Genomic DNA, 24,557 nt, shown 5'->3' with positions numbered 1-24,557 from the left:
CACTGATGGCCCAAAGTACTTATTATTCCTAATATAAGAATATAATCTCTGGCAGCATTCGGAAGTTAAAGCAAATAATTTTTCTTCAGTGGTGAATAAACTGAAAGAAGAGACTTGTGTCTCTACACCTCCTCAGGGAGGAGCATTTCGCTACATGTTGGCTGCCACAGAACCAAAAAAGGGAGGCTTCTCTGAGATTTCGCTAATATTTAATACAGAATCACAGCTAATTTTCACTACAAAAGGAAGAGAGGGAGGAAATACAAGCTGACTGAATTAGAGTTGTTTGGTTTTAGGGGTTGCCCTAAACTCCAGATCAAGCATGGTACAGTATAATTTATTTTAAAATGCTTTTTCATTTACTATACATTATGATCAGGAAAGAGTCTTGCCTTCTGTTTGACTTTGAAGAAATGTTTGTCTGTAAAACAAAGGTGCTCTAGGTTAGCTGTAGATCGACATCCCCGTGGATTTGCGTTTGAAGGGTCTTGATTGAAGGGCATCAAAGAGATAAGCAAGTATGATCTTCTTTTTAGGATTACACATACCTCAAAAGAGCATTTAAGATTACGGATCAAGTTCTACCTAACAATCAGGAAACTCCTTGAATTTTACACTTACTGTATTGTTATCAGTGTTTGGGGTTTAGTTGGTTTTTTTTTTCTAATACATAACTCCACAATATTGCTTGCTACCTGCAATATGTTTACGTGAATCATTAAAGGCACCTGATGAGTACTTAGATAAGGAGCAATGTTAGAAGTTTGGTAAAATTTATCTATACAGAAAGAATGAAAAGCTATCCTTTTTTCTTCAGATACCCCTACAGAGAATGCCTTTCCATGTTCTCAGGATATTAAAGTACCAGTTCTCAAGCAGTTTTAATTTTTTTTTTTTTTTAAGGGAAAATGATATGACATGCCAAATAAACAGTAGCAAAATAACCCTTTTTAAACTTTGGAAAATAGCTTTATGATTTGTTAGTTTTATTCTATAAGATAATAATAAACATGATAAATGTCTGAAAAGTAGATTTAAAAACCAATTTAGCTAGAATGTATGCAGTTCTTTTGGAAATGCAACAAGCAATAATTTTGTTTACAGTCTTATACAATGCCTTAATGAGGGCATTTTCTCCTTTTTTTAACAGAAGGAAAAAATAGCATTAATAATTTATTGTTTAGAGTGAAGTACATTGAAAAGGATGCAGTTAATGCTATAGCCCAATACCCAAAGCCCCCGAAAATCAGGACAGAATTTAAGCAAAGCTGTCATTCAGCCTTTGGCTACTTTCAATATAACTAAGGAGATTAAAGAAAAGTCCACTCAACTCCCCATATCCTCTTTTATCACCCTCTCGACTTTAATTCTTTTGTTTTCCAGACTTCCAAAAAGTGCATTCAAAGTTTGCAGAGCTTTTTCTTTCCATCAGATTTGGTTTTTCTAGGGACTTAAAAAAAAACCCCACCACAGTGGCATCTGGCTTTCAGTTGAATATTTAATCACTCTCCCCATATCCATTCAGACGGATCATAAATGCTGCCTATTTTCATGCTACAGTCTGTCCACTAAAAATGGGTTTTTCTTTTGACTGGTATAAGGTGATAATTTTTGCTTTTATGTATATATCCTTTTTATTTCTAACAGAGTATGCCCTTAAACAGCAAGCATATTGCTCATGGTATCAAAAACTACAGCTATAAATTCACAAGATTCAGTGCAAGTAACTTTAGCATACAGCATGTCAATATTGCTAGGCATTTTTTACTTTTCCTTTAGCAGTATATTCCATAATGAAAAATATTAGTATTTCTTTATTTTCTCATATTACTAATTCTTTAAAGGTTTTAATCTGTTGTGGTTTTTTTTAAACAATTCCCAACTTTAAGTTTCTTAAGAGTCTTGAGCACAATAAGAAATAGCTATGAGTTTTCTGTAAGTTGATTCATCATCGCAAAATGTTGTAAATGAAATTAAAATAATGTCTTTTAAATGGGCGTCAAGTTCAGACTTTTATTATGAAACAAATGATCTCATAAAATTTATATTGCATGTATTATGAAGAAAAGCCATTGACCTGAATGTGTTAGTGATAATCTTTATGCACTGATCACACACAGGGTGAAGAATTGTATGTCTTCAATTCTGCAAGGACAGGAAAAACATAACGCAAAGAGGTCAGTAAGGATTTCTCCATCACTCAGATCAGGCAATAGAAATATTTGACATTGAAGTATTTCCCTTTTCCCCTCTGAACAGGAAAGCTAGTCAGAGCAGTTGTTACCACACGATGCCATGACATGGCACGCTAATTACCACGCGTTGGTGGCACATGAAATGCTCTGCCTGAGCACGCAGCACCGCTGCCAGATGTGAGCCCAGGCCTGGGCACAGCAGAGCGCGGGCGAGTGAGGAGGGCTGCAGTCACTGCCATCTCATGTGAGCCGCACGGCGTGACGCAGAGGGCTACAACCTTCTCCCTCTATACCCACGCTTTGTTTCTTCTCCATTACATTTAGAGGTATAATTCAAGCAGCGTAATTAAAACCGTATATATGGTATGTAGTTATGCTTTATCATATGCAGGTTCTATCGCTGTATTTCATATTCCTGCCATAGAAGTGAGTAATAGGAAAATTATACTAGTGTCTATGAACTTTTTTGGTGCTGTTCTCCCTTAGTAATAGCTGTAACCTCATTAGTATGCATCTCCTTGGGCTTGACTGAAAAAGGGAAAAAAACCCTCTGAAGCCGCTAAATTACGTAATCCAAAGAAAAGGAAGATCCACGGGAATCAGACATGAAGAATAAAACCAGGCACATTTACTTTACACGGGATAAAGTATAGTTATGCTTCCAGGCATAAGACACCCCAGTAAGTGCCAAGGGTTACGAAGACACTTCTTAGTTGTGTAATTGCGGTCACTATGGCAGTTACCTGGATATAAAGAAGCACCTGGCAATGGCCACTGTCATCAGCAGGATGTACTACTAGGAGATGTTGTGGTCTTTAGGAAGGTCTGAAAACTATTAAAGCATCTGTGCTGTGCTGTAAGTAAACCTAGTATAATCATGGCATTAAGTCCAGATAAGATTAAACAGTACCACTTTCCTCCAGTTTAGGCTTTCTATTCAACTCTGTGATCCTGAATATAAAAGAAAGGGCTATTTCATTAGTTGGAAACTGGATTCTTTCTCTGGAACCAGAACCTGGTGGCCATGGGAAACAATAACTTGAACGTTTATGTGTGGCAAATGCAGGTAAATGGTTTGGTGCTAGTTGCTGAATGCCTTCTCAGAAGGGTACCAGTACTGAATGGGTACAAGGTGGAAAGGTCCGATAAATAGGGTAACGAGGGGGAAATGGAGAAACACAGAGGTGCAAGACTGGAGAAATGTAACAAACTTTTTTTTTTAATAGCATATAATGTTTCTGAGATCAGAGAAATACTGTAATATATTAAAAAACTGCTCATTTAATCAATTTGAAGAGTTACAAACCAGAAACATCATCCCCAGCTGTTTGAAAACATGAGTCTTTCTATCTTATAACCCTATGAATTCTGAAAGAGATAAAGAAAAACAAATTCAGATAATACTAGGTAAAGCTATAGTTTATATATTATTTATTTATATATTATTACATTACAGCATTTTAAAATTAAGTCTTTTCTATATATCAGGTGAGAATTCCATTTAAATGGGAACAGACTACTAAATTCCATTAAGGTAACACACTTCTATGAAGAAGACTGGAGTGAAACCGCATTGCTGGTATTTCACTCCCAGTAAGCTGCTACTGGTATTTTATCTGACATGTTGTTGACTGGCCTTTCACATCTTGTGTTATTAAACTAACAATTAAGGAAAATCAGAAAAGCCAATGATTCATAAATTGGTACGTATGGTCTAATATGTGAAGTATTTTTCTGGAAATGTAGGAAATCAGAGATATAAAGCTAAAGTATCCATTTAAAATGAGAAAGGAATAAGTAGAAACATCACTCATTAAATACTTTTTATTAAAGAAATGGCTCATTAGCCTTTTGTGTGAATCATGAAGTCACCATCAATCAGCTATGTGATCTATAATTATATAGCATTTCTCTGCTAACATGGGTGCAAAAAATCCATAGCTAGAATTTGATTAACTCTGACTCAAGGGACTGCTAAAGGATATTGGACTTTACAGTCATGATTTTTGAAAATGAATATTTAATTCGCATGCCTTAATATTTGGATTTTCAGATGGAGATATTTTCAAGACAACTTCAGAAACAGCAAGGTACCCACCCTTTGAAAGTTAGCCCCTTTTAAGTCAGTTCAATGACTTCCTTCTCCAATGTCCAACATTAAAACTATCATAGAACAATCCAGAAATCCTGCAGCAGAAAATTATTAAACAGCAAAATGATGTGTTTCCTAGCACCATGAGGTGACATTTTGCTTGTAATAAACATGTAGTATAATTATGGGTGTTTTCATTATGCACATGCATGGCTAATCCTGTTTAAAAGCACGACACATTGAGTAAAAAATGAAAATTATTTTTCCTGTCCTTAATCATTATATTTCAGATGCATTTTCTTCTGTTTACTTGGTTCACTGACTGCAAATGAGAACACTCATCTTTTCTTCTACCTGCTAATTTATTTTTTTGTATTTTTATTACTATCACCAAAGTTTGAAAGATCTCCTCACTCAATTTTTTTTTAAAATACAGACTTAAACTAAGGACCTTTCGATATTAAGCGCTATGCTTTCTCCAAAATGTGACTTCCACTGTTCTCTCACATCCCATTCCCTCAAACATCTCCTCTAAATTACTCCCTCTCCCTCCCCAATCCATACCCCCAAGGAAATCTTTCGCATTTCTATTTCAATATCTGGTGACAAGATGAAAAGCAGTATGCAAGGTAAGGATAGAACACTAATTGATATAAATGTGAAATGACAGTAATGGTCTCTGTTTGGGCCATGGCTGGAGACTTCTGTATAATGAAAAATCCTCCATAGTTAGTATTTTTTGTCCCTCTAGTAATATTAGCTAAGATAATCTTTTAATAGATTTTTGAACAGAAGTCTTAGTTCTGCTGTGCAAAGTTGAAATATACCAATACACAGAAGTTTTTTTTCATCTTTGCAGCATTTCTAGAGTGAGATCTCTTTTTTCCACAAATACGGAAGAAAAAAAATTGGCAACCTTCATTGTAATTAGTCCATTTCAATAAGTGATAAATGGTTCCATTATTATTCATTTCTGGCCTTTCAAGAGATTTCAGAAGTTTTATTCAAAATTAGAATATTTTTTCATGAATAAGATTTTGCGTGTGTGTGTGACTGTAATACAGAAAACCAAAAATTACCTTTCCTTTTCTGAGTCAAGCACTGTGACTGTAATATGAAAAGAAAGATGATGCAACATTAATTGCTTCTGTGGTAAGAAGAAAAGGTTCTGGCAAGGTGTGAAAATAACGCAGTGTTGCCTTTTACTTTATACACTGTTAGAATTGGATCTTGCATTTTAAAATTTTCTTGTTGTTTGATATACTGCTAGTGAACTATGCCAAAATAACAGAAGTTTCTGCTATGCAACTCTAAGATTTGAGAGACAAAGAAAATCACATCACACAATAAATAAAACCCCACCATTGGAAACCATCATCAATGAAGATGAGAATAGAGAGAGCAAACAAGGGAAAGGTAAAATCGCCAAGAGTCTTCCAGGTGACCTGCGAAAGTCTGGCTCTCCCCTTTCTGCTTCTTATGGACCACCCAGGCCAGTTTGGAAGAAGCAGCTGTGTTGCACAGCAGCTGGGGATCAAAGCTCGGTCTCCCTCCATGTACTGGCCTAACCACTGCTTCCCAGTTGCCTCCCTGGAAGACCCTTAATTATACTTTATTTCAGGAGGAAGAAAAGGATAGCTACTTCATTGGTGGAGATTTATTTAAAATAATAAAAAAAATCTATTGGTTCAATAATAACATGCTAAAGACATTTATACATTTGAAAATCATTCTAAGAGTTGTTTCTCAGACTATACTTTAAAGGTTTAGGTTGGTTTTGAACAGCTGGGATTGAGGTTTTCAGATACAAATTGCTCAGTCAAATTTCAGTGACTATTCATAAGATTGCTGACAAAGCCCATATTCCCCCAAAAGGAGATGATCTGTTGTCTTGCCAAATTTGAAGTCTTGCTCAAAAATTTCAAGTAAAACCAAGAATTGTTAACCTCTCTAAAATGACATATTGTCTGTCTATTTTTAGATATCCAGAACAGTTTTCAGTGTTTTCAGTTTCCAAAGAGAGCCTACGGAAGAAACACAACCTGGGAAATTTCAGCCTAAATGCCTGAAGACTGGCAATACGTAAGCAACTGGAGAACACCATCCTGGAAGGAACAGAATCTGGTAACATGAAATTACAGATACTGTACAGGCATTGGCTGCTACAGAAAAAGCCGCATTCACTAGTTAGTTGTATGGAAGGTTTTGCTAGATTCAACATGACTTAAACCTCACTATTTAAGCTCGAAGAATCTAAAATGTGGGTAAGGAAGGTGCATTGCTGGAGAGGATGAGAAGGAAAACCACCAGCCACCAAAGGAAGCGGTGAAACCATGTTTCTCTGTGGTTTGAAAAGCAAAAGCCATTCTTAAAATACACGGCCACTTTCACACAATCACAGAGTGGCTGAGGTGGGAAGGGACCTCTGGAGGTCATCTGGTCCAGTGCCCCTGCTCAAGCAGGGCCACCTAGGGCTGGTTGCCCTGGGCCATGTCCAGATGGCTTTTGAATATCTCCATGGATGGAGACTCTACCACCACTCTGGGCAACCTGCGCCAGTGCTCAGTCACCCTCACAGTAAAAAAGTGATTCCTGATGTTCAGAGGGAACCCCTTGTGTTTCAGCTTGTGCCCATGGCCTCTGATCCTGTCACTGGGCACCACTGAGAACAGGCTGGCTCCATCCTCTATGCACCCTCCCTTCAGGTATTTATATACATTGATAAGATCCCCCTGAGCCTTCTCTGTACTAGGCTGAACAGTCCCAGCTCTCTTAGCCTTTCTTTGTAAGAGAGATGCTCCAGTTCCTTAATCATCTTTGTGGTCCTTTGCTAGACTCTCCAGTGGCTCCAGGTCTCTCTCGTACTGAGGAGCCCAGAGCTGGACACAGCACTCCAGGTGTGGCCTCACCCGTGCTGAGTAGAAGGGAAGGATCACCCCCCTTGACCTGCTGGTAACATTCCTCCTAATGCAGCCCAGGACACCATTAGTCTTCTTTGTCACAAGGGCACACTGTTGGCTCATGTTCAACTTGGTGTCCACCAGGACCCGTAGGGCCTTTTCTGCCAAGCTGCTTTCCAGCTGGGTGGCCTCCAGCATATACTGGTACCCGGGCTTGTTCTTCCCCAGGTGCATGACGTTGCAGTTCTCCTTGTTGAACTTCATGTGGTTCCTGTCAGCCCATTTCTCCAGCCTGTCAAAGGTCCCTCTGGATGGCAGCAGGACCCTCTGACGTATGAGCCACTTCTCCCAGTTTTGTGTCATCTTCAAGCTTGCTGAGGATACGCTCTACCCCATCATCCAGATCATTAATGTAGATATTAAACAGGATTCGACCCAGTATTCATCCCTGGGGTACACCACTAGTTACTGGCCTCCAATTAGACTTCATGCCACTGATCACCACCCTCTGGGCTCAGCCGTTCAGCCAGTTTTCAATCCACCTCACTGTCTGCTCATCCAGCCCATACATCAACAGCTAGTATGCTAGCTGTATGCTAGCTCACTGGTATGCTCTGGCTGCATCGCACTGCTCTAGTAACTACTCAAACTGCTTAAAGTAAAACAGCCATTAACATGGCTTAACTTGCCTTTTTGAAGAGGTTTATTCTACTAGAGTGATGTAAATCAAAGAGCTCATTACTGAACATACCTTCAAAAAAGGAAAGAAAGTTAAATACGTTCACTTACTCAAGGAAAAGCAGAATATGCAGGTGGCAGCCAACATAATTCAAAAGCTCACATGAAAATATGTATAGGGAGTACAAGTGATCCTTCTCCAACAACTTTTGGACAGAGTAGACCAGAACAGTCTTCCTCTCCACAGACAAAAATTTCAGGCACTTGCTTAGCTATTACGAAGTATTGTAAATAAAATATTTGCTAAAATGAGCCTTTCCCTACCCATCTAGAACCAAGCAACAATTATATATACATACACACGTACCTACACACACATATGTTTCGCTAAGTGTTGGCAGTCAGTCACTCAGGTAAGGAGCTAACATAATAGCTGTTACTGTTTAAAATAATTACCAGTGAAGAAGAATAGGTCGGTATCTGTGTTTACCTGCAAGAGCTTCATCAAGATATTCACGTAAATACAGGTAATTTCAAAACATCAGTGAATAAAAATGGATGCAGCAGAGTTTTGGACTCTTTGCAGCAAATGAAGCAAGTTAAGTTTACGGCAGCTTGTTCACAGGTGAGCATTCTAGATATGTGGGTTTAAGTACTCATCGATTTGATGAGTATACAGTGGATAAAGCTGGAAGGACTCCTAGGAACATGGGTTGTTCCTGGCTGTTTATACAGCCAAGTACTCCATGTGTTCCCTAAAACAAAAGTAAGTAGCATTAGGACTTCAAATATGACATTTTTGTTGTCTTTCCTCTCATTGCCACATTTTAGCTAACTGTCCAGTTTAGACAACTGTAATTTCCTGTGTGTATAAAGCAAATTTGCTTAAGTCTTTAGAAGAAATGAGCTGAAAGGAGCTTTGATCCTCTCTCACCCTTATTACAGTTTTCGGGGCTCATTTGAGAGATGTATATTGGAGTCATATGGATATGTGGATTATCACATATCTCTGTTCCTGCAGCCAAAGCCAGCACTGAAAACCAATCAATAAGAAAATATTTTGAAAAAGCATGCCCCCTCGTGCTGTTCTGTGGTATGAGACTTCAGTTTTTAAAGAGCAGTTGAGTAGATCAGTCCACAAATACCTATCTGAAGAAGGCACTTCAACATTTCTTCATTAGAAGACAAACTGATGGCTGTAAAATGAATGTAGACAAGATTGCACGGCAGAGATGGCATGAAATTTTACCCATGAATGGGTAACCAAATGCTAGACAGGTCACCTGCTTATGCAGTGGATTTGATTCTTTGTCACTGTCCTTCAGCCTTTCAGAAAGACATCCAGATCTGGTATTACAAACATAACGGTAAGAGTCAAACTGAGGAAGAAGGTGTTACGTGGCATGATTTTGCTGGTACTATACTGAAGGTCAGGCCAAATAACAGTTTTCCTTTTAGCTCACAGAAGTCAAAAAACTTTTTGGTGTTCCAGTATTGACTTCACACACAGAATATAAAGTTTCTGTCTCTAACCTTTCAATTGTTGTAACTGAAACAAGGAACCACAAAGCAAGCATTAAAATGCTTGAGCATAATCAATGTTGATGGGCTGAAAAATGTCAGAAGGAGCATAAAGAGAACAAAATAACTGAGTATATCAAAATTTTTCACAGATTACTTTCAGAATTTGTGTTTTGTTCTTATCTTTAAGAAAGTATTTTCTAATATGCATGCTCTTCAATCCTCTCTATGACTCTCACAGTCCTTGACAAATGAACAAAAGATATAAATGAATTAATGTTTCAGGTAAATGTCTATGTTACAACCTGTGCCTTTATTATTTCATACCTGACGGTATATACAGCTATTTATTGGGCCTTCAGCCCGCTATACAGTGGTGCCTGCTTACACAGCAGTCCAACATAAATGAAGCTGTGCTCACTTACTACAATCTAACCCTGTTTGTCTAGGATAGATTGCAGTCTTAGGGAAGATATTTGATTACTAGCTACATCCAGTTCATAAACAGAATCTGACTCGATACAGAAATGTAGCTGTAAAAAAACTTTAGCTGAATGACTTAAATGATGAACACAAATGCATACATTGCACACAAACTCAAGGGATTTTCAAATCGAACTGGAGTCTGCAGCAGCAGCACATTCTTCCACTGTACTGAATACAAAAAAGCCTAGGCTTTCACAATAGACATGTACTAGCAAACAGCCCCACGCTGTGGACGCAGCATGTACTAGTAAAATAACACAAATTTACTGTACTTGAACTGTCTCTTATCTCACCCAGCTCTGCCAGGACATACTGAAAATTATTAGGTTGTGATTAATTTAACACTTATTTTCATATTGAATTTGTCTAGAGTATTGGGAAGAGGAGGAACTTTTCAAAAAGACAGTTGGTAGATTTGGGATTTTTTTAGTTATTTCTGTTAGTTTAGCAGGGAAAAAAATCAACTGCAGAAATTCTGAAGGAAAAGCTGTTCAGTGGCATGCGGTCCTGGCAGCCCTTTGGGGAGCAGAACTCAGTAGTGCTCTGCAGCAGGATTAGTGGACATCCCACACTTGGTAACTGAGAACAAATGCTATGCTGCAGCATAATAGTAATCTCCCCCAGACTTGTTGAACACAAAGATTTTAAGACTTATCTTCCAAAAATGAAGGTTTTAAGAGTTTTCCAGGGATTCAGCAGACTTGGATACATAATTCTTTACAGGACGTTGCGGAATCTTTCTTCCCCTTCTAGGAAGCTGCTTCTGACCTGATCCTAGATCTACCTTCTCCTTCCTTTCACTCTATTTCAAGAGGGGGGAAAAAGGCCTTTACAGACATTTCTGCCAACATCCCTTTTATTTGGCTGTGGGGTGGAGCTGCTCTGGGCAAAGGGAACATCCTTGGTAGCCACCCACTGTGCAGCACTGCATCTGGAGCTGAAAAGAAAGGTTGTTTCCCAGTTTGCAAGCAACAACCTTATGTTCAGGAATGAAGAAATGCATACTCCACCTAGTCCCATGAGCTTCCTCTCTCCCCTGTGGCCTATTTAAAGTTATTCTAGTACTCTTTATTGGACTCCAGCTATTAAGTGAATACCTTCAAACTTTAGACCCTTCAAGCTAAGTGATTGTAAGCAAAGCTGGGGAAAAACTGAGCATGCACTATTGTTCCTAGTGACTCATAGTATCATTTCCCAGAGTGACTATATTGGTGAGACTCCAAGGCTCCTCCCTTCAGAGCAGATGGTAGAAAATTTTTAATTTGGCATTATTACTGTATAACACCAGCAATCAAGATGACAGTTTACAGAAAGATATAGAGACAAGATCCCTGTTACAAAGTTCTCACGTTTTGTGAGAAAACAGTTAAAAAAACAGATGGGGACTCTGAATTGCTGAGGGGCTTCCCCTCCCCTCAAATATGCAAAGTGACTTTTATTTTAAAATAGAGTCCTAGACAATAATAATGTAACACATTATATCATCACCAAAATTAAATGCTTTTTCACTTCCAAAACATTTAATTGGTTTTCCAAACCAGATGCTATGAAAAATAAAAAGCAGAAAAAAGTCCGACTTAGGCTTTATATAAACAGCTAAAAATATATCTCAGCCACTCCGTACTGTTGCACAGACTGCTGCATCGCATTTAGCGTTGGTGTAAGTGGTTGGAAAGGAGCCTGTCCAGGGTGGTGCAAAATCTCCCACACCATGGATCTGCTGAGGCGGCAGAGAAGGAATTTACTACCTAACTTAGTCTGGCTCCTTGGGGAGCCAGATTGTTTCTCAGGTAGTAACTTAGCAAAACAGGTACCTGGCAAACATGCCAAAGAGTAGCAATTCCTCCCTAGACTTGTATTTTAAGTAGCTTAAGGGCAATCATGCCATTGGGAGGTGTCTCTGAATACAATTTATACAGCAGAATTTGTCTTCTTTTGAATGGAATAATTAGATGCTTGGTCAGAAAACAGGATGCTCCACAAGAAAACTGTACTCATACCCGAGTGGATAAAAGAGGGTAAGAAACCCTTCCTTGTACTCCTAGCTTGAATTATTGCAATTAAAGAGATCAAATTACAAATTACAGTGTGCACCACCGCCTAGCCAATAATTTGTCGCATGGGCCTCCTTATTTCCCAAACTGTACAATCATCACTCAGAAGCATGTATGTTTAATTCTGATGTCTACTTTTTGCACAGTGCTATGTGACCCTTTTTTGACAGGTTTTTTTGATGAATTAATAAAAAGACTATAGAAACTAGCAACATAAAGTTGCTTTGTATATTAATATTGTATAACATTGATGTGATGTGTGCTTTGAAATGAGCTTGGGATTTTTTTTTGAGTGATTGCAAATCATGTACTTTAATTGCAGCATCAAGAGAAATGGTCCCGAGAATATGCCTTAAACGGTTAGGCTAAACAGGAATTACATTTTGGAAGTTTACTTTAAAAACAATAGAGGCATCTAGTGGAAGTGTTTGAGGACTGCAGCTGTCAGAGAATGCATCAATGCACAGCTGATTTTCTTGCATTACTTCTTCCCGGATTGAATTCCATGAATCAAATGCCAAATGCCAATGCTGTTTATGCTTTATTTAAGAAGAGGTGAATCTTAAAATTAATGTTATTTAGGCACCGTGAGGCAAATGTGACTTAGGAGCCTAAGATGTATTTTTCAAAAGTGACATAAGCAAGTTGGGCCACAGAAGCATATATATGCGCAATGCTTACAGTGCCATTTCTTTAAGACACGTGGCCAGTCACTGTGCAATTTATAGTCCTTGACTACCTAAGCTATTAGATTCCTTATAAAACATCATTGAATTAGGCATGCGGAAAAGTAATCTTTTAGTCAGCTGCCTGAATGAGCAGCCACTCAAAATGGCCCATAGGAAACACTGAGGATAGGTGCAAGTCTACTACACGGAGTCTTTCCACAGTGGTAGGTTGAAGGGTATGGTTTCCAAGCACGATCCACAGCCTCCAACCCCCTCTGACTTCTTAAGTTTTTCTTTTGAAAGCTGATGGGTTGAAGTAGGGAGTGTCTGTCTTCCTTCCAAATACAAGAAAAGAAACAACCCATCCCACTCTCTTATCCAATACTTTAATAGTTAGAGGACTCCCCCAGGACATAGGAGAGGAAGTTCAATTTCCTTCTCTGCCTGACAGCACACCTGAACATTTTTTATTCCCTATTATATACTCCAGGGAAGGAGAAGACAACTCAGCAGAAATCTGAAAGCGGGGCTCTTCTTGAGCCCAAGAAGAAACCCAAACTACAGCCGGACTACAAAGCATACTGAAAGCATGAAGGTCTAGGCCTTGGTGACACATTCGGCTGCTTCTTAATTTTCCCTTCCCCTTAGGCTGTAGGGCAAAACACACCGCAGAAGCATCTGTACTAACATATTCAGAACACATTACAGAAGCATTCGTAGGTTCCCTGTTAATACACTGTGCCGGTTAGCCAATTAGCCCAAGAAGCCTAACATGGCTGTGCGTTTCTCTGTGATAGTGATAGGGCCTTGCAATAGCGAAGTCATTTCTCCAAAATACTTCACTGCCTGGCAAAGTGATCTTCATATGTTTGGTCAGTTTGGTCTGCGATATGACTAGGGGAATAAAACTTGAATTTCCAAGGTATGCAAGTGAGGAAGTGGCCAGGTAACTTCAAGCAGTTCATTCCTAGACTAGTCTCGTAACTCTCACAGCATTTTCAAAATACAATTTTTGAGCGTGCTTCAACTCTATCCATGTGTGCTCACTGAAAAACATCAGGTTTGACGAGGGCATGGATCCTCCCAGTGGGTTTTCAATCTCTAGGCAAATTTAACTTAAAATAAACTAACATATCGGGCTCGTATTTGCTTATTCCTCTCCTTGTTTGAGTGTAGGAATTAATCATAAAGCCTACCCTCACAACTTTAAACCACAACTTTATTACTTCCTCTGCTAACCGCACTGTCATTTATTTCCTCCTCAATTTCCCTTCACTTGCTGAGATAGATTCCTTCCTCAAATCGCACTGCGGGCTCAGATTTGTCGTGTCTACTATTTTTTCCCTTTCATCGCTGCAGGATTTGATTAACGACGGCGGGCTGCAACCCAGGCTTCAAACTCCATGGCGCCGTCACTGCCTTCTCGTCGAGTTTTCAGGGAATTTTCTGTTTCTGTGTCTCTCTTGCACGGAACTGGCGTTTACCGCAGGCGTGAGCTCCCCTGCTCGGGGTCTCTGCGGGCGGAGGGAGACACAAGGCCCGGGGGGGGGCCACTAGCAGTGGCTTTATGTTATGCCAGGGTCGCTGGCGCCTGGTGGCGGCACAGGCGGCTCCCCGCTTCCTTTAAAACCACAGCAGACAAGAATTCCGCCTTCTTGGCTCCTTCTCCTCCAGGCGTGACGCCGCACCCGGGGCGGGCGGGCTCCCGCCGGCGGCCTCGCCGCACAGGCCGGACCGGCGCAGGCCAGGCCGGCAGCGGCGGCGGCGACGACACGGTCCGTCACGGCGGCTCCGCCCCGCCCCGCCCCGCCCCGCTCACCTGCCCGGCCCGGCCCCGCCCCGCCGACTCGCAGGCGGGTCCCCACCTCGGGAGCCGCCGCGCGCACCCGGCCCCTTCCGGGCGCGTCCCTTCCCCCGAGGGGCGTTGACCTACTCCTCCTCCCCCCCGCCCCAGCCGCCGCCGCCGCCGCTGCCGCGGGGGGGGCGTCCCCGCCTCTTCGCAGCCGGCCCCGTTCCGCGAACGGTTCGAGGCGTTTTGGCCCGCGCCGGCCCCCCTCCTCCAGGTGCTGTCGCGTTGCCATGGCATTTTCCGCTCGGACCGGCGAGGCGGCGCGGCCTGGCCGGGCCTGAGCGGCGGGGAGCCCGGGGGACCGCAGCCTGGGCGGACGCTGACCCTGCCTTGCCCTGCCCGCCGGCGGCCGCAGAGGTCTGCCCGGGCCCGCTGGCCGATCCCCCGCCTCCTCCTTCCCCGCTGCCGCCGCCGCCTTCGCCTCGCTCCGCCGCTGCCTCCCTCGACCCCGAGGTTCCGGCGGCGGCGGCGGGAGGCGGTGGTGGCGGCGGCGGCGGCGGGCGGCGGCTGGAGCAGGCGGCGGGGAAGATGGCGGGGAACGGCGGAGGCTTCGCTGGCGCCGGGAGCGGGGAGATCATCCAGCTCAACGTAGGCGGCACCAGGTGAGCCGAGGGTGCGGGGGCCGCCGCGAGGGCGGCGGGGGGCGGAGGGGAACAGGCCGCGGGCCCTGCCGGCGGGCCGCTGCGGTCCCGCGGGGCGGCGGCTGGCGGCCAGCGCATACCGGAGGGCATCGGAGCGAGGGGGGCCGCGGGGAGCCGCGCTCCGTGCGGCCGGCCCCTGCCGGGGGTCTACCCAAAGGAAGGCGCTGCCCGGCCGGGCCGGGTGGTAGGCTGGCCCGGCAGCCCGTCTGCCCCGGGAGGGCGGCGGTGCCGACTCACATGGGACCTGTCTGCCGGGGCTCCGTGTCCTGGACGTGGTGCTGCCTCCGGGGCGGGGGGGCTGAATAAAGCTTCACCCAGTATACTGCAGGGGAGCTGAGCCAGGGGTACCTAATGCGGGAAGTGTTGGCAGTCCTGCGTGGTGTCTGTATGCAGTGTCTGAGGTTTCTAGATATGTAGTCCAGTAATGTGTCTTACGGACTCTCTGGGTGTATTGCTTCTTCAGGAGAAGAGGACGGAGAGCTTTGCTTTACTGTCGGATCTGTAGGCTTCTAGTAATCAGTCTATCTAGCCGCCTCAGAGACTACGGTATTAAAAAGGCTGATATGATACTGCTGCTATCAACCAGAATAAAGAATTGTATTGTATTTGACTGTACGCTGGAAGTGTGGAAGATGGCATATGTAGACATTTTAGCAGGCTGAGATAGAGAATTGTGGGACAGCTGTGGTCAGAATCTGTGTAATAAATAGTGCAAATGTTCCTGTCAAAATGCTCAGGCATGAAATCATTCAGATTACTGTAGCTAGTAGAAACTGAAGTAATGTGGCTTCCTGACTGCACACAATGTGAAACCAGCTATAAGCAGTAGGAACTATTACTACTATTTTAAGACTTTTCTTGCTTTACCCAGAAGATGGACTCGTTCTTATAACTGAAATGTATGCTGCAGCCTTTCTTAAAGGAGGGTGCCATAAAAATTGATGCAGAATTCCTTTGTTATAATAAGACATTAAGAACCTGGTTCAGCCCAGAGGAGCTGCTTGTAACTTGCACAGGCAAAACTCACCTATAATGATGCTTTCAGGATAACTTTGATGTTGGCTTGGACCAGATTTCGTGTTACACTGAATAAGGTTCTTCAGTGAACTCTTTTTCTGAAATTATAGGCCAGTTCATCTTTTACATTTTTGTTACAAGTGGAATCACAAAGATCCTTCAATCTTGTAATTTTAAATAGATCTTACTTATTAAATGCTTCTGCAGAGAACAGAGAATTATGTACAGGGCAGGAATCAGGGAAGAAATACACATCCTCAGAGGGCTTGCCTACACAGAGCAGTATGAAGAATAAGGCACACTAACAATTGTATGTATTTAATTTCTAGTTGAAGGTCTAGATTCTAGTCAATAGGTATCGTTTGGATGTAAGGAGTAGGAAATGTGCATAGACATTTCCCTTTTAGTAGGGACACAATGTGCAATAGTACCAGTCTTCTGTGTAAGAGGTTTTGGTCTTTTGCAAGCTCAACTTCCATTGGAGTGCCCATCTTCTTTGAAAAAAATATATCTGGGCTAGGTTTTTCAGCTTGCAAAGGCAAGTGACTCAAAGCTGACAGTGGAGTGGATGATCTGGACAGCAAATGGGGGACCGTGGGATACTATACACATTTCCTCCTCTTCATTAGTTCCTGTTACCCTTACTAGAAACCTGAAACTCTTAGTTTTGTTGGTAGAGTTGGGTGAGAAGGGGAAATCAGCACTCTCCTCTGTCTCTGACAGCAGTTATACTTTGGAGCATCTAGTACAGAGACCCCAGCTTTCCATGTTCTGACACGAGGTTCCCACTGCTCCCTGGGACTGCCAGAGGTTCTTTGTTGTGTTGATCCAACAGTTCCTGGTCTCAGCTTTTGTGGATTCCTTTGGTGGGAGCACAAGCCTCTTGCAAGTTAACTTCACAGAAATTACTGTAACAAATTTAGTGAATTCTCTTAACCCTTTATCTCTCTCTGGTTATAAGATAACTGTACAAGCACAATAGACTATGAAAATGGTTGTTTTATAACTGACACTTAAGTGTGCCTGTTTCCAGTTGCCTATGTTTTCTTTAAAATAGCTGTAGGCTGATACCTACCTAAAAAAAAGTATTTGAGGATATTGCACTGGGTTTGCCTAATTTTCCTCATACGATGTCTGTCTGACCACTGCATGTTAGCTGCATGGTGCTGCAGGTGCGCTTATACACGTAAACGTTGGTAGCTAAGCTTCTTTCTGCGTCCTGGAAAGCAGGACTCTCTCTTGTTGTTTACATAGATTAATGTATGTGTATTAAAAGTTCTAAAGTATATGTTAGTATGAAGTATTGCTTACTAAACCGGTACCATAGTGCTAAATCACAGACAGAATATCCTTGCGCTGTCTAAACCCACCGATTATGCAAAGCAATGAAATTGCAAGGAGACTAACGTGGAATCAGTTGACGGCTCTTTTTCCTGTCCTCCTTATTGTGCAGCTTGTTCTTCTGGTACATCTTCTAGTCCTGAATGTTTTGCTGCTAAGCTCTTTAGCTGACTTAAGAAATGCTAGAGTGGAACCGAGCTGGTCAAAACACCAGCAAAACTTAAATCTTGACACTTCTGAATAGTTGACCGTCACTCATGTGCCTAAATGCAAACATGCCTCCAGGTCAGAAATTGTGCTGTAGTGTATTGAGAAGATAGTACTATTGAGTCCTCAAACATCAAACATTTGTTCAAAGATCCTGAATATCTTCATGGTCACATCAGACTTCTTTATTGCTTCAGAATTAATTTAGCATTTATCATTCAGTGTTGTAGAAAATGCCAGTTAGCTGTGGTTCTAGTACTTTTTCCATATCTTTCTAACTATACGTGCCTTCTGGGAAACCGTAAGTCCTCTGGTTTTTTTATTCTCTTTTTTTCTAAAAACACAAAAATAACTGAAAGTTGTAAAGTGTTTAAAGTAGCAGGCAATAAAAGTCTTTAGCCCTTTTAGACGTCCTCACAAGCTAATTGATGCTGCTGCATCTATCCCCATAGTTACAAGAAGTGTCTGGATTAATCTTGGCTAAAGTTCATGCAACTCATTGTTTTCTATTATGCACATGCTATAATATAGTTAAATGAATCATCCCTTATTTTTAAAGTAGAGAAGGGTGGTGATCTGTATTACTGATGATAAAAGCTGTGCAAGACTGCAAATATACTTAAAAGTCACTTTCCATTTAAATAGCAAACTGCTTTGATTCTCTTTAATTTTTTAAACTTTTTTTTAGAAAAAACTTTGTGCATGTTTGTGCTTAGAACGCTGATACTGTAGATTTTGTGTTAAGAACAGATTTGTCATTGTTATGCTTGCAGTGAGCAACTACACAATCCACGTTTTATGCAGGATGGTAGTTCCATATAACCATTGTGTTTCTGCCTCTTAGGGGGTATAAAGTAATGCTTTTTGTATACATCTTTTTTTCTCCAAAACTGGAAAATACAGGCAGTAAAAACTAGATTAAGTACTTTTATTCCAAAAATATTTTTTAATGTATTCCTGTACTATATGGAAAGTTGTCATGGAATTTTACTTTTGCATTTCCTTTTTTGATTCCCATTAATTAAGAGGTCACCAAAGGCTTCTTAGTCATGGTACTAGTAAGAGGATATGTACAGTCAGAGAGCTGATGTGGAGCATGAACTCATTGTCCAAGCTGCCAGTTCGGTTGTCCAAGCTGCCAGTTCGGTTGTCTTCCTTCATGTTAAATCAAAACCAGAAGAAGTATAAAGGAGTTCATAGTTATTTATTAGTAAAATACTGTCTGGCAGTATAAATAATACTATCATTTGTATTATTTCGTAATATCATTATGATTCAGAGTAAATATTTTCTTACTTGTAACTGGTATTGTGGGACCTTGGGCCTCTAAGGGGGCCCAAATAGCAAACTGGCAAATAATTAAAGTTGCTGTAAAATATTAACTTGAAGCTTATTGTAGTCTTTTGCAGTGCACAATATAGCACCTTTTGAGTCCTAAGTAAGCATAACATGCAGTTAATGACAAATGTAGTGCACTGTTAATAAACTTATATTTTAGTGGCTGCTTTTTTTGTGTGTATGTTTTTTTATTTTTTTGTAGGCATTAATGTTGACAAAATATATTAAGCACAAAATGTAGGATGTTCGGGACAGTGTGTTACAAACATACACAGAATGACTGTTGGGGTCTCTGGACAGTCCTGCTTCATGCTTAAGGACAATCTGTGCAAAGAATCTGCAACCTCTTTGACTCTGTGCAGGCATTTAAATGTTCTCAAACTTCCCAAATCCTTTTGATGTCAGCTTTGTAGGACAAGTGAAAGTATTTTGATAAAGCAGACTTCCTTCGAATTTTACAGCTGATTCTAAACTTGTAACTTTGGTTTCCTAGGTTCAGCACTTCAAGACAAACACTGATGTGGATTCCAGACTCCTTTTTTTCCAGGTATTTGTAATATATCATCACATTAAACAAAGACAAATTAACAGTGATTTAAAAAAAAATGTATGTTCTCAGTTCTTAATTTATGCTGTAAATAGTGGGTTTTTTTCCTTAATGCTTTTTCCCCTATCTCAAGCAATGGGACAGATTCATTTGAAATAAGCTGTTTTCCAAAAGGCATCTTCTGTCTTGAATGATGCTATGGCAGCTTATATGTGCTGAAGAGTTGTCACTTTTTAGACGGAGTGTTGTGGAAATAAGGCTCCAAATCTGCAGGAAAGGGAGATGCCACTGACTCTTACTGTATTACCACTTGTGATCTTATTGTCCGTACACAGTAGCACTGCCTTTAATGTTTTTTGAATTATTGCTGTACCCTGAGTTAAGTCAAAGTTTTGAGGGTTTTAACTTGTGGTACAGGAGCTGTTGAATTATTGAACATCCTTCTGCTAACTCTTATGTCCCTACCATTACTACTTCTGTAGGTTGTGCTGCTTACTGTTTGTACCCTAGTAATTTTGTGCTGTAGTTGCTGTACCTCCATCACCCCAGTTAATCCTAAACACATAAAAGAAAACCAAAAGGCTGGCAATTTTGCTTTCTTACATCTAATTTTTGTACTCTAGACTTCTTTCCCAATAAAAGCCTGGCAGCTGACATAGACAGGCAGCATTACCTGCTCCTGTTTTACTGAAATGTTCAGATAAATGGAATGCCAGGGAAATGTCACCTTCTTTGAGGCATGGAAGGAAAGGCACAAGGAGGAAGTCCCATGCTATTCCCCAATCTCTCAACACTAAATATACTATCTAAGGAGGTTGTTCTGAAAGTCATCCAGTACTGGAAAATCTCAGAGGTAATTGTCATCCAGACTCGGATGGAATCTTGAAATAGAACTGTTGACATTAGTTAGTTTGCTTCTTATCTGTAAAACAAGGTTTTGGCATTGTGTTTTCTACAGATCTGGAGCAAAAGTACTTTGAGCTGATGGAAGAGAAACTTTGAAGTAAAATTGTGTAAAAACTCATCCACCCCATTCTTGCCCAGTAAGTCCTTGCAGAATGGATTGTTTGCTCTTCCTTTTTACTTCAGCAGCTTTTACTGATTTACTAGATTGTAACAAACTATGCAGCCCTCTGGGTGCCTGGGAAAACTTTTCCATCCTTTCAGGCTAGGCCTTGCGACTGTTTTCTTTGGGAATCTGAAGGTCCTCTTGATGCAGCTCTTAGCCTTTCCTTAGGTATGCATGCACTGCTCCTTTGTTCAGGAGAGATACTTCATCCCTCCCAGCATTCTGCCTTACCAAGGCAGTTTTCTTTGCTCAGCTACACTGTTTTACCAAAATGCAACCGACAATACACAAAGAGAGCAAACTGACTGAGAATTGCTATCTTGTATCTGTGTTAGTACATTTCTGAGGGATATCTAATGAAGATTTCCTGTGTTTCAGTTTGCTGAGTGGAAGAATTTCAACGCTGAAGGATGAAACTGGTGCTGTGAGTAATAAACCTACTGATAACTCATTAATTAAATGTTATGCTTTCAGTCTTTCCTAAAGAATATTCACTGTGGGTGCTAATGGGAGTTACATTGCGTGAGTCAGACTAAATTTTCATGAAAATTGGTGACATCTCTGGGTTTCTTGTTTCTCATCTTCATTCCACGATAAATGAAACTGGAACAACGTGCATATTTTTGTGCTCATTCTGCATTTTACAGACAATGCAGAGACAGCAACTGTACTTTTTTTAAACAGGAAAACTGTTAATTGCTGTATTGCAGAGAGAGGTGTAATTTTCATTAGATAGCTATTGCATATGTAGTTGAGTAATCCCGACATGGAAATGTAGCTTTTGTTGGCAAATATAGCAAAGCGGCCATTTCAGTCTGTGTATATGATATTCTTAAATGGGAAACTATAGTTACAGCAATGTTGTTGAGTGATAGTAAGGTACACAAGTACTTTGCTAAAAGTGTAGAGGTAGTTGTAATGGTAATTGACTTAATTAAAAGTCTAAACTTATCTTGAGATCCTATTATGTTTACTGCATTCTGAACACATGATAGAAAGTGAGAGTACCCATTGACCTTTGTGGAGACTTCAGAACTCAAAGAACACGTTTATTAAGTGCCATCTATTTGCAGCAGTGTTTGTATATATGTCTTTTAAGAATGTGGAATTAGTGGATGTTAGAAGAATAATGAGAGCAAAGGAGAGGTCCAAAAACTTTGGGTTATGTTTGTCTGCTGACTGCCTCATCTTCAACTCCTCTTTCCCATGCTCAGCATAAACAAGCATTTTAGTTGGCGGTTGCTCCATAGTAATGCTAAAGTACAGCAATTTTTCTTTGCAGATATTTATTGATCGAGATCCAGCAGCATTTGCACCCATTTTAAATTTTCTTCGCACAAAGGAGTTAGACTTACGGTAAGAAGTTCTAATTATTTCAAGTGAAAATTAATTTGATCGGATGCATTAGAAAACTTTTTCAAATGAGGATTGTTCAGTTTTACTCATCTAGTTGGGTGCCTGGTATATGACTTAGCTCCCTGGTGGATCTGGGGCCATGTCTAGAGTATATGTATGGCGTGGTGAAGGCAGAAATGGTAGCATTATGTTTTGTTAGTGGATTCTTGTAATTTAAACCACTTCTGGCGATGTATTTCTGTATCCTTATTTTAATGAAAGATAATTAATATTAAGATCACTTTGAAATCTCAAACATCAACATGTTGAATGCATTTGGTGGTAATTCTGTAAACTGTTAGGTAGCTTGACATTCACATTGTGTAGTATCTAGTTATATGCAAGTATTTATATTCAAGGTATTGACTCACTTTGTCCTTGTGTGTTTTGTTGTTATTTTTGTTTTTTTTTTTCTTTCTCTAGGGGAGTGAGTATTAATGTTCTCAGGCATGAAGCTGAATTCTATGGAATCACTCCTTTAGGTAACTTTTTTTTTTAATATGAGGTCATCTCATATTTATTACTGTAGTAATGACCCACTTACAAGACCTGGGCAGTTGTGACCCTGAAGATTTTCAAACTTACTGATACAGAAGGTTATTTGAAATAATGTGATGTTTCCTAGGAGGTAAAAGCTGTGGTCAATCTCGTTTTCCTCCTTAGTGAGAAGATTGCTACTATGTGAAGAACTGGAGCGCTCATCTTGTGGCAGTGTCCTTTTTCATGGCTACCTGCCTCCTCCAGGTATTTTTGTATTCATGGGCTGATGTTGCTTGCAGTCACTTACTGCTTTTGTTTGTGGGGGTGATTGGCTGAGGTAGTTAGTCTAGCTCTCAAACTGTCCAGTGAAGGCTTTCCTATGGAAAGATTAAGATGAGTGGTTGAATCGAACATTGTTCTGATTCAAAAACATGGCTTTTATCTGTATGCTGTATGAAATGGCATATTTAGAGTACTGGGCAGGGGGTTGTGGCATGTTAATACTAAGCAGGCTGTGTTTGGTAGTAGACAAGAGTACAGGTTCTTCAAGTATGTTTCAGTTAAATGTTATCAGCATGGAGTGCTTTCTTCTTTCTGAACGTAGTTACTTTAGGTGCCATATGTCTAGATGACAAATCACCACAAATGAGCTTTCCTTAACAATATGAGTACTTGTTAGATTTTTACTTCACTGTAGAGACGAACACAGTTCACGTGTTCACCTGAAGTCTAGGGGATACCTAGCCAATTGTTGACAAGTTTTTTGAAGATAGTTCCTTAAATTGTGAATGTCAATGTAGAGAGCAAAAGCATTTTCTGTTTCAGTGTTACAATATTGCCTAATTCTTGTAGTAGATGAATTAGACTTTAGATCAAAATGCACAAGTATTAATCCTGTATTTTGAAAGTGAATGAGTATCTGTTATATTGCTGAAGTTTGTAGAGTGGGACAAAACATCTCTCTCTCTCTCTTTTATAGGCATTCCCAACCGTAAAATAAATAATACTGCTGGGCCACCGGCTGATGTTAGAACTGGTCAAAACTCCTCTGAGAGTGAGATTCATGGAGGTGGTGTCCAACCTACACTTGCTGGTACTGGGGAAGGTACAGTCAGGCTAGGTGAGGAATGTCAGTTTTAAAACCAAAACAAATTGCAAAGATGGTTGTCACTGGGAATAAAAAATGAGTGACTATTTCTGGTTTCAGTCTGTTATTCTATGTTTGCCTGATCTTAAATTGCTGAATACTTACTTAAACACTACTCCCTATACAGTATTTAAGGCTCACTGCTGCACAATCAAGACATGAGGCTGAAAGAAAGGAAAATCAAAGTTCTTCATGCAGTCTTAGTATGGCCCCTTAGACAAATGCCTTACACTGTACTAAAGCCATGATAAAAACCAGACAGATCAGTGTCAATTTGGTCTTTGTTCAGGACCCCCTTCCTGCTCTTGCACCTCTTTCTTGCTCCTGGTGCCTCTCTTGCCCTGCAAGAGTCAAGTCTTTAGAGTAAAGGTAGTCTTCAGTTGTTTGACTGTATAGAGTACTTCCCATATAAAATATATAAAAACTGTAAATAAGATAGGCTTGAATTCAGTCATTTTCCAGCTTTTGACTTTGCAAGCAAAATGATGCTGTTAGAAGTGTCATATTTCTGCTATAATCGTGTAAATTGTAGCAGTGTTAGGAAAATCTAGAGTATGTTAAAAGGTGAGTCTATATCCAGGTAATATAAAAATAAGCCTTGGATATGAATTGCTGATTCTTCTTTGTGAGTTGCTGCAGGTTTGGAAGAGGGCAGTCTTGGGGAAAATGATGCAGATTCAGGCATTAGTCAGGCATTAGACTGCAAAAAGAAGATGCAGTTTTCAGGCATTAGTTCTTTAGCATATCAAGGCTGAGAGCTAACTTGGGGAGGTACCATAACCACTGATTTCTAGTGCCATCCAACACTTCTGCTAAACCTAATTTAGTTATAGATCAGAAACAAGCATGCTCCCACTAGATAATAAATGGAGGAGCTATAGGTATTCTGAGATACTGGAAATTTCAGTTTAACAGTCTGGAACAATAATACA

The 24,557-nt window shown here is 40.6% G+C and overlaps 1 protein-coding gene across 2 annotated transcripts in view; it reads left to right on the top strand.

Moving 5' to 3' along the window:
• The first annotated feature begins 14,971 nt into the window (after positions 1–14,971).
• The window catches only part of KCTD3 (potassium channel tetramerization domain containing 3), a 28,291-nt gene continuing 18,705 nt past the window's right edge, over positions 14,972–24,557 (top strand). The window contains exons 1-7 of one of the 2 annotated variants that reach the window (XM_050893530.1): positions 14,972–15,045; positions 19,481–19,534; positions 20,982–21,027; positions 21,886–21,959; positions 22,422–22,480; positions 22,662–22,742; positions 23,458–23,598. In XM_050893530.1, coding sequence (XP_050749487.1) covers positions 14,972–15,045; positions 19,481–19,534; positions 20,982–21,027; positions 21,886–21,959; positions 22,422–22,480; positions 22,662–22,742; positions 23,458–23,598 — 529 coding nt within the window. The remainder of the gene's footprint in view (positions 15,046–19,480; positions 19,535–20,981; positions 21,028–21,885; positions 21,960–22,421; positions 22,481–22,661; positions 22,743–23,457; positions 23,599–24,557) is intronic. The other variant, XM_050893531.1, reaches the window with a different exon arrangement.

Source organism: Gymnogyps californianus, chromosome 3, assembly GCF_018139145.2.
Source record: "Gymnogyps californianus isolate 813 chromosome 3, ASM1813914v2, whole genome shotgun sequence".
Classification (NCBI taxonomy): Eukaryota; Metazoa; Chordata; class Aves; order Accipitriformes; family Cathartidae; genus Gymnogyps; species Gymnogyps californianus.
Note: the sequence above shows the minus strand (reverse complement) of the source record. Positions and strands in the feature narration are given on the sequence as shown.